The sequence below is a fragment of the Sceloporus undulatus genome, chromosome 5 (genome assembly GCF_019175285.1).
Source record: "Sceloporus undulatus isolate JIND9_A2432 ecotype Alabama chromosome 5, SceUnd_v1.1, whole genome shotgun sequence".
In the NCBI taxonomy this organism is placed as follows: domain Eukaryota; kingdom Metazoa; phylum Chordata; class Lepidosauria; order Squamata; family Phrynosomatidae; genus Sceloporus; species Sceloporus undulatus.
In genome coordinates, this window is record NC_056526.1 from 20,685,295 (window position 1) to 20,698,806 (window position 13,512).

General features: G+C 38.2%; 1 protein-coding gene across 2 annotated transcripts in view; it reads left to right on the forward strand.

Moving 5' to 3' along the window:
- Positions 1-13,512, forward strand: part of LOC121930358 (sodium- and chloride-dependent GABA transporter 1-like) — a 75,602-nt gene that overhangs the window by 21,230 nt on the left and 40,860 nt on the right. For both annotated transcript variants that reach the window (XM_042466574.1, XM_042466575.1), the window contains exons 3-4: positions 9,912-10,043; positions 11,444-11,544. In XM_042466574.1, the coding sequence (XP_042322508.1) occupies positions 9,912-10,043; positions 11,444-11,544 (233 nt within the window). The remainder of the gene's footprint in view (positions 1-9,911; positions 10,044-11,443; positions 11,545-13,512) is intronic.

Here is a 13,512-nt window from a genome sequence, read left to right on the forward strand (position 1 = left end):
TATCTGGAAACATACAACATAAGGCCACAAACATTAATGGATTTTTTTCATTTATTTATTAAAATATTTGTTGTTGTTGTTGTTGTTGTTGTTGTTAGCCACCCTCAAGTTTCAACCCATGGCGACCCTGTGGATTAGAAATATCCAAGAACCTCAGTCCTCCACTTCTCTGCTTAGTTCTTGTAAATTCATACCCATGACCTCCTTAATAGAGTCCATCCATCTAGCATGTGGCCTTCCTCTCTTTCTGATTCCCTTCACGTTTCCTAGCATTATTGTTTTTTTCCAGTGAGTCTTGCCTTCTCGTGATGTGTCAAAAGTATTTTTTTATTTTTATTAGCTATCTTTTCCATCAGTATTTAAATTTTCATTTTCATATATCATATCAGTATTCCTAATATATTCTAATACATAGTCATTTCCTATTTCATGCCTTCTTTTCTGTAAACTATTTTCTTCTTTGTTTTCTTATGTCTTCTTTCATTTCTTCCAATTCTTTTCTTCTTTCCACCCTCCTTCTTCTTTCCCTGTATCTTTAACAGTTTAATCATTGTTTTTACCATAATATATATATATATATATATATATATATATAGAAAAAAACCTCCTTCTTTCCCTTCCTTTACCATAATTACAAATATCTAACTTGTCTATCTTTAAATCTTTATGTCCTTTGTATCCTTTACTCATCCCCCTTAATCTTCCTTCTTGATTCCCTCAAACAATTTTTTCCTTATCCTTTTTTCAGTTCTTTCATCCCTTCTATTCCCGACTGTTTTTCTGTCAATATTAACTATCTTAGTCTTCCTCAATGTTCTTTTAACCTTTTACAATTCTTGTGTCCAAAGTATGACAGCCTCAGTTTTTGTCATCTTGTACCTGGAGATTTCTGGCTTAATCTGCTCTAGGACCTATAGCAAGAGATCTTCGGGAAAACAGATTAAGAGCAGTAAAATAATTTATAGAATCATAGAATCATAGAGTTGGAAGAGACTGCAAAAGCCATCCAGTCCAACCCCCTGCCATGCAGGAACTCACAAGCAAAGCATCCCTGACAGATGGCCATCCAGCCTCTGCTTAAAGACCTCCAAGGAGGGAGACTCCACTACACTCTGGGGGACTTTGTTCCACTGTCAAACAGCCCTTACTGTCAGGAAGTTCCTCCTAATGTTGAGGTGGAATCTCTTTTCCTGGAGCTTGCATCCATTGCCCCGGGTCCTAGTCTCTGGAGCAGCAGAAAACAAGCTTGCTCCCTCCTCAATATGACATCCCTTCAAGTATTTAAACAGGGCTATCATATCACCTCTTAACCTTCTCTTCTCCGGGCTAAACATCCCCAGCTCCCTAAATCGTTTCTCATAGGTTTCCAGATCCTTCACCATTTTAGTCGCCCTCCTTTGGACACGTTCCAGTTTCTCAACATCCTTTTTGAATTGTGGTGCCCAGAACTGGACACAGTATTCCAAGTGGGGCCTGACCAAAGCAGAATTACTTCCCTTGATCTAGACACTATACTGCTGTTGATGCAACCTGAAATTGCATTGGCCTTTTATGCTGCCGCATTGCACTGTTGACTTATGTTCAACTTGTAGTCTACTTGGACTCCTAGATCCATTTCACAGGTAGTCTCGTTCTTCCAGGTGTCCCACATCCTATATCTGTAAGTAAACTAAAAACGTTTCAGACAATATGAGTTAAAAATAGATTTATTAAAAAAGAAGAAGTATTTTCTGAACAGCCAGGTTTTCACATAGCACCAAAATGCCATGAATTTGGGTGCCAGTTGGATCTTTAGAGGAAGAGTATTCCACAGTAGAGGTGCCATGGCTGGGAAGGCCCTCTCTCATGCCCTGACACAGTAAACTGACTTCACTAGTGGGATACAGATGACGCCCCTCCACCAGCAGATCTTAATCCTCAGGCAGGCACATATGAGACAGGTGCTCCCTCAAGTATCAAGCTGTTGAACAGGATAAATTACATAACATAAATAACATAAATAAAATAAAATAAAATAAATTGTCAGGCAGGATAAATGTCATCTACTATACTTCTTTTGAAGAGAAATGGCATCCCTTTCTAGAGTCTATTAACAGTTACTGTATTCTTGTCAGCCAAAACCACCACACCAGCATTTTAATCCCTGGCAAAGAGTTCTTATGGAAGTCTAATAACAATGACTTGCGTTTGTACGGCTGTTAGACACCATCATGCATTGCTCCTTAGTATTTTGCTTATGTCTTATCTTTCTCTGCTCTATTGTGATTTCTTGTAAATTATAAAATATATCTTTAAAAGGTCCCAAGCTGTTTAGGCCTTTAAATGTCATCACATGGACCTTGAATTCAGACCAGAAACAAATTGACGGCCAGTACAATTCCTTTAAGACTGGCATTGCATGCTGTCATATTCCAGTCAGCAGTCAAGTTACTGCATTTTGAATTATGTGAAATCTCCAAGTCTTCTTCAAGGTTAGCCTCACTTAGAAAACATTATAGTAGTCTAGTTGAGAGGTTACTGGTGCAAAGACTGCTCTTATCTCTGTCCAGCAAAACCTGTAGCTGGTGACTTGACTTTAGTCAGAATAGGGTGGGTAATATGCGTTTCTCCAGCATTTTCCCCAGACTATAGCTGTCAGCTCTAGCCACTCAAGCTAGTGGTGAGAAATATTGTAATCCAACAGCATTAGGAGGCCTACAAGCTGTCCTCTTGCTTTACAGAAACTCTAAGTATACATGAGTGTACATCCTTCAGTGAGACAGAAAATACTGCCAAACTGCAATCCAGCCACCCTTATTGAAAAGGTCAAGTGAGATTGTTGATATTCTTAGGGAGCGAGCCCATCTTTTCAGGCCGAGGCTCTGATGCTTCTAATTTTTCTTCATCACATTCCCCAATTTCCTTTAATTATATCACTGGCTCTCCATCTGTTATCAAATCAGTTTCACTTAGGGTTATCAGCCTCCAACCTAGAGAGCACTTCTTGACTTTCATGATTGCTCAGAAGGAAAAAGTTCAGCAATCATGGATTTCCTTGTTACTGTATGAAGAAGCTAATCAAAACCATTTTAAGGTGTTTGTCTTGGTGAGTAGACAAAATATCTGCTAAAATGATCAATATTTAGAAGACAAGTAAAATAATAAAATACTAGGGCCTAGATCCTGTGAGCCCCAAAGTGTTTTAACTATAGACAATGCCCCAAATTCCACATCATGCTGGTCAGTATGGTGTAATAGTTTGAGTGTTGGAGACCATAGAAACCCATTGTGTGGCCATGAGCAAGTCACACTCTCTCAGCCTCAGAGGAAGGCAATGGCAAACACAAACGTGCCAAGAAAACCCTAGGAAAAGTTAGCCTTAGGGTCACCATAAGTCGAATACAATTTGAAGTCATACCACAACAAGGACACTCATATAGTTACTTGGTGGTTGTGCTACATTACATTACATTCTGTATTGGCTAATTGTCCCATCGTGCAATTGGAAATGCACAGCAGCTGTTTCTGTAATCCTGTTGAATAAAATAATATACTGAAACCATTGAGATAGGGTTATAACCACCTAAGAATGTGCAGCTGGTCCAAATCACACTGCAGAAATAATCCAATTCGAGACTGCTTTAACTGCTTTGGCTCAATGTTAGGGAATTCTGAGAACTGTAGTTTTGGAGACATTTAGCCTTCTCTATCAGAGAGCTCTGATAACACAATAAACTAAGTTCCCAGGATTCCCTAGCACTGAGCCAGCACAGATAAAACAGTTTCAAACTGGATTATTTCTGCACTGCTTTGGACCTGTATGACTGGAATCCTGTGGATTAGTCCCAACTAGAACAGAGCCATAGAACCAATTGTTGAATGGTGAGTCAACATGTAGGCAAATCCAACTGATTCAATTGCTCCACTCTAGTCGGGGTAAGCAATACACTCATATGAAATGGCTACCCTTATGGAACATTGCCTACACAACCGTAAATGGAATATGTCAGTTAACAGACATAAAAATGCCACCAGTTGTTACATTTCCACAGGTAAAGGAATTTGTAAGACATAAGCAGGAGTCCAATGTAGCAAACTACAACCAATTTTGCTGGTTAAATAAATTTCACCAGAATCTTAAATAGTTTAGGCTTGTCCACTTTTCTTTTTTTGCTGAGCTTCTTTTTTTTTTAGATTTTCTTGTTTTAAAATAGCAACATACAAATCAGGAAAACAAATAGGAATGGGAAACATTGGGAATGAAACATATAAACGTACAAAGTATACATATGCATCAAATAAAATAACACACAGTTATATCGAATACATATTCGTATATGTTACTAGAGTTATCAGTAGTCTGATTCATATGACCTTAGACATTGGTGACATGTATTCAAAACAGAACTTCCTGTAACTTCAGTAATCCATTTTTTGTGTCTTATTAATATACTATATTGTCATGTTGTATTGAAAACAAACACACAAAAGTTAATAGCTCCTTACTGTAAATCCAAACAAATTATATATAAATAGTTACATTATGATATTTCTAGCAAGACTCGCCATTTCACTGATACTGTAGGTCTGACATCAATTTATACAATATTAATTAATTTATAATTTTACCACTGTATCCCCAAAGGGAGTCTTCTCATCATTTAACACAATATCTCTTGTGTAAACTACCTTTGTTTAAACTAATTCTCCATCATATTCAGTTTTTATTCTAAGTAATCAAATCTTTATCATTTTGTAGTCAAATTGCCCCATTCATTTTCTAAGTATGCGATCACTTTATTCCAGACTTCTAAGAATTTATCTGATTTCTCATCTCTCCATTTTCTGGTTAGCTTATCTAACTCTAACACTTCATATAGCTTTAAAAGCCATTCCTCTGTGCAAGGGACTCTCTTACTTTTCCAACACTTCGCATAAACAATTCTAGCCGATGAAATCAAACAAGCTTCATTTATATACCGCTTCATATCACTTAAGCAGTGTCTAAGCGGTTTACAACTGTAAGCTAATTTGCCCCCAACAATCTGGCTACTCATTTTAGCGACCTTGAAGGATGCAAGCCTGAGTCGAGCTTGAGCCCTTTTGCTTGTCTTGAACTTGCAACCTTGTAGTTTTGAGTGAGTGGCTGCAGTACAGGCATTTAACCACTGCACCATCATATAAAACAAAATACAACCATATTTTTTCCCAAAGAAACATCAGTCATATTTAACAAAAATATTTCCGGCTTGTTATCTAGTTTGACATTCAATATCTTGTTAATTATTCTATGAATTATCATCCAATATTTTGTAGCTTTTTTACACTTCCACCACATGGGGTATAGTGTTCCTTTCTTTTTTACACATTTCCAGCATTTATTGCTGGAATTTCCATATATTTTACAAATTTTCTCAGGTGTTAAATTTTGTAATTTGGTGAGGCACTAGTGCTCTCTGGTTGAGGGTTCTAGATACCTACAAGTCTCAAGATTTCCTAGGATAGAGTCACAGCAATTAAAATGGTATCATAGTTATATAATTGTTTAATGTGAAAGAGAACTAGGTTGTAGTCTAAGATAAATAAGGCATGGTTACTCAGTGCCAAAGGATTATAGGAAAGGAGTGATTTGAATGAGGCAAGAAAGGAAAACAACATGATGACATTTATCAACCAGTTCGGGAGGGAGATACAGATGCTCAGATAACAGGAGAGTCTTCACATTGAAAGAAAGAGGGCATTTTGTACAAAGATACTGAATCATTGGTTTCTAGTTAACACAGGAATTGTTGGACTTCAAACTTGTAGGTTCTCTTTTTGTTTTTTGCTTGTATCATGAGATCTACCAGCTGCAGTTGTTCAAAACAGTGGCTTGGAAAGATGGAAAGGCATTCATTTAGAATTTAGGAACAGGTCACATCTGAAGGCATTTCAGCCAATGAATTTGTTTCCAGAGCTTTACTCTCAACTCTTTCACATCAAAATCCATTCCTTCCCACTCTCAGATTTCTTCCCTACAGCACCGTGATTTGGGGAGGTGGGAATTTGTTGCTATCATGAAATGATTAAGAATCCAAAATCCTTGCCAATGTGCTGTAATTCACCCAGATATCTCTCAGTGGATCTACCTCCTAGGGTGGCCATTTACACATCACTGGGAATGAAGAAAGGCATCATGAAACAGAGGACAGAGATTTGCATAACATATGCACATTCTAATTAATACGAATAGATAAAAACATAGAATTAATTGCTACAATGTGTGTTGAGAGGGGGGAAATACCACACAGCTCACCATCATGGGGATTTGTGATTCGGTGACCTGTGTGCTTGTCCAGTCTGTTGAGTAAGTTTCTGATAGACAACTTCAAGGCCTCTGATCAACCATTGGATAGTCCTTTATCTTTAAATCAGACTTGGGCAGGGCAGTCCTTCAAAGAGAAGATTCCCTCAAAGAAAGTACAAGTAGAGGCCAGCCATCTGTAAAGTAGAATACCAGGCCATCCTGTTGAGTGAATAGGCAGCTCAAGGTCTCAACATGGCAAAACTTTACAAAGGGTGAAAAGTTTCTGAGAACTGATCTCAGTTTGCCCAGTAGTTCATGGGATATAGAAAAATAATGTGATGACTTTTCTTTTCTTTCTACCTTTTAAATATTCTCCTCAGTAAGTGGGCCCTGCCTGGCAGGCAGTTGTGGTGGTATTAATTAGCCATCATTATTTGTGTCACTGTTTGCATTAATGGCTTGCCGATCTCATTTTTTTTTTACCTCAGTGCTTCCAAAGGGCAGCTCAGATTGGTATCTTTGTTATGCTAAACACCCAGAGTCCCCCATCTCTACCAATCAGGATAGGAACATAAAAGCATAAAAATGGGACGAATTTCTGGAGTTGTAAAATCTAATCTCTTCCAGCAAGATGTGCATAATAACTTTGAAAAAACAACCTCTCAGACTTATCCTTATCCTTGTTCCTTAGAAAGAGAGGAGTTTCCACAAACTTTTTTGGTAATCTTTGCATTTACGACATAGCTATTGCACAACAGTTAAAGGGTCTCTGTGTGTAGTAGTAGTAGTAGTTGCCATATTTTTCTCTCTCATGGGCTCCTCTTGCCTTTAAAACTAGCAAGACAGGGATCACCATTTAGATAGGAAGTCAGGAATTTATACTATAGGCATATGTCAAATGAGGGAAGAGAAAAGGGGAAAGAGAAAGATGATAAAAGAAGAGTGAAAAGAAAGAAGAAATTAAAGTATCTTTAGGAATAAATAGATGCCTGTCATTTCAAATGAAAGAATGGAGAAGAGTACAGCATTTCCTCTTTTTCCTCCCCCCCCTTTTTTTTCCTTTTCAACTTTATTTTATTGAAATGTAATTTTCAATATGTAATTTGTAAATGTAATATATATATATATATATATATATATATATATAGAGAGAGAGAGAGAGAGAGAGAGAGATTTCATTCGATACTAAGAGAATTGGTTATGTTGTGAAAATAGTAATAAAACAAAATAAAAGTGGCTAGCTTAGCAAGGCCAAACAACAGGGGGTATTGGACTGAATTTCCTTTGGAAGGAAAGGCTGGGTAAGTGTGTGCATTCTCATGTAATATGAAAAGTTGGTATGCGTGAGTATTGCTCATTGGGAAAGCTGATAATTCTCAGCAAAGTGGAAGACTACATTACAGTTGCTTTGATTCAGACAAGGAAGCCATGGTCCTGACTTACAAGACAGAATGAGCCCATTGATGACCAGGGCTCTTGGAGATCTCTTATTCAAAGGATCACCACAAATCAACTTGCCTTGATAACATATAACAATAACAACACATAAGTATACATCTTCTTTCTGTTCCTGTAAGGCAGAGGTAGGGAACCTATGGCTGTCCAGATCTTGTTTGAATCCAGATTCCATTAGTCTCAGATAGCATGGCCAATAATTAAGGATGATAGGAAGTTCTACTTGAATAAATTTCATGATGACTACGTATTGAAAACCACTGTTCTAGAATTTCATATGAAGGAAAAAAATATTTTCCAGCTTCCATGCAAGTGGAATATAGATGTGAGGAAACCTTGGAAAAGTGGCCAGAATTCTCTTCTGCGTTATGCAACTTTACACTCACTTATGTACATAGCAGAGGCACTAAAGAATTCTGCAAGCAAAAGATGAATACTGGGACACTGGCAAGAATGCCCGATTGTGTATTGGGTCCTGTTATGTATCAGTCCCAATGTACACTGGGTCTCATTGTGCAATGGTAACTTTCCTGGATCTTCTACATTGTAATGTAACAGCAGCCCCTAACTGGATGTGGATATTACAAAACTGTCCAGTTCTAATTCTCACAGACATAAGTACACCTCGAAAGCTGAAGTCCTTAACAGATTCCAGTAAGTGCCTTCTGGTAGAACCACCTCATATCTTGGTGGCCCTGGTGGACATAACATTTCCGGTGGCACTGTGCTCATTTACAGCTTCCCTGTAAATTTCTCCCAAAACCTCTGATTTAGGCATTATACATCAACTTTGGGGCATTATAGGACATTAAATCGGTGGCAGAGCATGGATATTCCAGATATTTAGCCACACTTGCACTATTATATTGGGGATTCTCAGATTTGTAATCCAAACAAACAAACAAACAAAACCCTTGCCCAAACTCAGTCCCCAGGTCACCTCACACTGGCATTTGCAGGGCAGTATGGTCAGTTCTAGATCTGAGGGGCTTGCCATCAACGTTGCAAATGGACCTGCCCATAGTGTTGGGTCCGTGCCAGCTGCCCAAGGAAGTAGAATACTGAACCTTGGCCTGTGGGTAGAACTGTGAGATGTACTGTATACAATACGTAAGTGAGAACCTCATTCAAGTTTTCCCAAAGGGAAATGCATGTCTTCTCCCTCTAATTAGATCTCCAAATATTGGAAAGAGAAGCACCGTCTTCATTCTCTGCAACTGTGCCTCCATTACATGTAAAAATGTTAGTTACATTTTACAATACATAAAAAAGAGTTAGTTGTTGCAAAAACTACAGAGTCACATGGCACCTTAAAGATTAACAAGTTTTATTGGCCATAAGGTTTCACGGATTGCAACCCATCTCTTCAAATGCCAGTCCATGAAACCTTATACCAAATAAAAAGTTATTAATCTTCAAGGTGCTCCCAAGTCACTTTGTTGTTATTACATGTACAGTTGATGAGAAATGGAGAGAGGTGCAGAACAGTAAAAGTGAGTCTCCATGGATGAGCTCAGGACTGCAGTTAATAACAGAGTATTTGTCTTGCAGGAAGATTTCATTACATTTACAGTCCTGTCAGATACTTCCCAGCTATGAACAGCCTCTGTCTGTGATTATATGTTGAACTCTTTGAACCATTTCTATTAATATCAAAGACCGAAAGAAAAAATGACAGACCCTTTTTTTTGGTTTAAATTAACTCTCTCCTTGCACGAAGATTTGATATCATCTCTGGCCAAAATGTATTATGAAATAAAAGACAAAGTAGGTATATATGGTCAGTAAATATCTTGATGTATATGTTACGAAAGGAGTGTTATTAGGTCAACAAATGATGTTAATAATAACCAATAATAATTCCTAGTAGTATAAATAATTGAAAAAAGAGCATTTCTATGAATTTCTTGTGGGTTTTGAATGCAGACTTGTTGTTGTTACAGTATGTGGCTTCAAATTGTCTCTGATTCACGGCAACCTTTTCATGAGGTTTTCTTCGGAATTTTTATTCAGAGCAGGTTTGCCATTGCTTTTCTCTGAAATCGAGACAGCATGACTTGACAAACATCACCCAGTGGGATTCCATGGATGACTGGGAATTTAAACTCTGGTCTTCCAGTGACCTAGTCCAACATTTAAAACCTAACTTTAAAAAGAGGAGGTACTGAGATGCTGTCTTCTTCTGTTCCAGGTGCCTTCCTAATTCCTTATTTTCTGACACTGGTGTTTGCTGGGATTCCACTTTTCCTGCTGGAGACAGCTCTTGGACAATACACTTCAGTTGGTGGACTTGGAGTGTGGAAACTAGCACCCATGTTTAAAGGTACAGTGAGAGAGAGAAAGCGCAAGTGTGTGTGTGTATTGCAAAAAATAAATAGAACCAAGATCAGGCATGGGGAATGTGTGATAATGCAGTTCCCATCAACTTGGCATAGGGACAGGTTGACATTCAGGTTCTACTTTGTTGGTTTGATTCCTATTGAGATACGTTTGTGTAAAGGTATTTGAAAACATAACTGGCCAATTCTGTTGCTAGACATGGGAGTGAAAGCAGCTTAGAATGAAGACCAGATTCTACAGCTTTCTTTCTTTCTTTCTTTCTTTCTTTCTTTCTTTCCTGAAACCAGAATTTTATGCATTTTAAAATTTAGTATTGTGGCATAAGGTACCTATATCTTAAAACATTGTGACAATAATATTGGATATTCATTTGTCAAACTCAAGGTTTAATTATCTTATTTTTCTTTGACCTGTGTATTTCCTGGCAATGCTCTTTTTGTTTTAAAACATTCATGTAAGAGTAGAAATGCATAATGCAAAATGCACTGGCATTTATCTAAAAGCTGCCATGCTCCATTTCATGCACACACTTTAATTTTAGTGGACTAAACAAGATGCTTAGAGATTTTCTTCTATACTGTTTTCCTGAAAAGAACATAAATGGAATAAAAGGAACATACATGGAATAAAAAACAACTCTTCCAGTAGATAGTTGTTTTAACCTACCACCTTGGCTGCTGTCACAGTGCAGAATTAATGTAGTCTGACACCACTATAACTGTCATGACTCCATCCTATGGTATACTGGAATTCGTAGTTTGTTGTGGCACCAGATCTCTCTGATAGAGAAGGCTAAATAACTCACTGAACAAAAAATCACAGAATTCCATAGCACCGAGCCATAGCAAAATGGTGTCAAACTGCATTAATTCTACAGTGTAGATGCAGGCTTTGATAATAAATTCTTAACATCATCAAATCAATGCCAGTCTTCATCAAATCAATGCCAGTCTTCCAAGTCACTGCCTCACACTACTCTCTTTGCCAGCACCCACACCTTGGAGAGGTTACCTTTTGGACTATAACTCTGATAATGTCCCGACCAACATAACCAGTGGCGATGGTGGCTGGGAGATTTGGGTAATGAATTTCATGACAATATCTGGGGGCTTTCAGGTCAGTGAGTCAGTTAATCTGCTCCAAGTTTTAGGCTGAAATTTAAAGCGGTTCTCCTGGGTCCTGAATGTGATTCCCCAAATATTTTCAGCAGTTGAGATTGATAATTTGATATTCCAACTAAATCCAAAAGCAGATTCAACACCTGACTGACACTGAAGAGCCATGACCAGTGACCACTGATGGTTATATACACCCAAATTTGTGAGGATTTGCCCATTGATTTAGGGCAAACTTTACAACAATGCTGTATTTCTTATCTTTTAGGAGTGGGCCTGGCTGCAGTGGTTCTCTCCTTCTGGCTGAATATCTACTATATTGTCATCATTGCCTGGGCCCTCTATTACCTCTTCAACTCTTTCACTGTGGTGAGTTTCTGCTGTCCCTTCTTGGAGAGGAGGAGACTGGGCTGGAGGAGTGGAAAGGAAATGGCCAGGTGGAACCCCATATGTTTTGAAAGTGGCCTTGCAAATGTGTGCACCTTTGCTGTTGGGTGGCAAAACCTTGCTCTGTCTGCTCTAGAAGTTATGGGAAAGGGAAGAGAAGAAAACCATGAGAAAATTAATCCAGTCCCCCCTTAGAATTTTGTCTCAATTCTAGATATTTATGTGAGCATAGGAGGAATATCTGAAGGGCAAGTTCACTTAAAATAATTAATGGAAATGGGGCGATCTGAGTGGATAATTAATTAAAGGGCAGTTTAAGAGGGGCTAAAATGTGTTGGAGAAAATTAATTAAAAGGTAATTGATTTGGAAGGGTTGGTGGTTTGACAATTCAGACATCATAGGTGGGGTTTGAATGGATGAAGTGGGTAGAGCTTCAGAAGAATGGAGACATGGAAGGACTTCATAAAATGACACCACTAATGTTTGAATAAAATAGTTCCCACAATTCTCAGATTAAGTGGCTTTCCTTGTTGATTAACTCACCGTCAAGCAACAGAAATGGGGGTGGTGGCAGAAAGTTAACCATTTTTCAAGGAAAGAGTGTATTTTTAAAGCTCCAAGGAATCCTACCACTGGTTACAGTTTCTCTTGTTCCCCTCAATTTTGCTCCCAACTGCAGCCACTATCTGTTTCATGGCTAGTAACAAAAGAACTCTTAACTGTCAGGGTGACCATCTCTTTTTCCCATCACCTGGCAAAAATGCCCTTGGAACAACCTTTTGTCAATGGCATAGACTATTCTTTCAAACAAGAATCTCTCAGGTTAGTATAAGCTTTATTGATTCTGATTGTATTCATTCTCAAAACGGGGGAAAAAGCAACCACCAGGCTTCAAACGCTCTCTTCTGCTTGCCATACATTTCTTCACAGTCAAACCATTCTTATCACTCACTCTAAAGGCTCCTTCTGACATCTCTCTCTCTCAAAGCAATCAATGGACTCAAAAGCATCTGTGTCTATTGCACTCATGGGAATCCATTTCATTTAGACGCACACAGCTGCTGAGAGGCTGGAAAAGTACTCCGCTTCTGTCCATGTTAGGTTGTGTTTTTTTGTTCAGCTGTGTCCTCAAACATCTTGCCAAAATGTTTCCATTGTTTAGCCACTCCTGAGCCATATGTTGACAGTCCCTTAGAGCTACCTGAAACACCTGCAGCTTCTATTGTTGTGTCACTTAAAACACAGCACAGGCATTTGGGTTGTGAGATTTCATTGTAGTGACTATGGCGGGTGCCTGCACAGAACTTTCGTTTAGGATTTTGCCCTCGATTAACCTCAGCTTTACAAAGGAACAAAAGCTTACCTTCCATGAGAATTTCTCAGACCTTTGTGAGTTTCTTTCTTTCTTTCTTTCTTTCTTTCTTTCTTTCTTTATTCTGTTGCTTCTCTAGGTCCATGTTGCTGATACAGCTGGGTTCAGTCCCATCTGGAAACAGTGTTTAAGCAGCCTGCAAATTTTTTGGTAGAGCTACTGCATCGGGAGACAAAAATCTATTGTATAGCTACATTTCAGTAGCTCCATCTCCTGATGTTACCCTTCTTCTGCAAGCCCACCTTCTTTGGTTTTATTTATATTTATTTATATTTTTATACTATTAACAACTATATAAATCATTCAATCAAGACACAGCACATAAAAACTATAAAATAAATATAGAAGAGTTAAACAAATAACATAACATAAAAAACCTATATATGACATGATATAGTAAAATTAATGCAACATAATCATCTATCTACAGACATCACATCACCATTGATTTCCTAACAGTTCTTGTTCTTATGTTTTATAATCTGTCTAATCTCACCACACACCCACCTTCTAAACAGCACTATCCACCCTAATGTGGCATTTCTGTGTTGCTGGAGAGCAGAAGGATGAGCAGGGA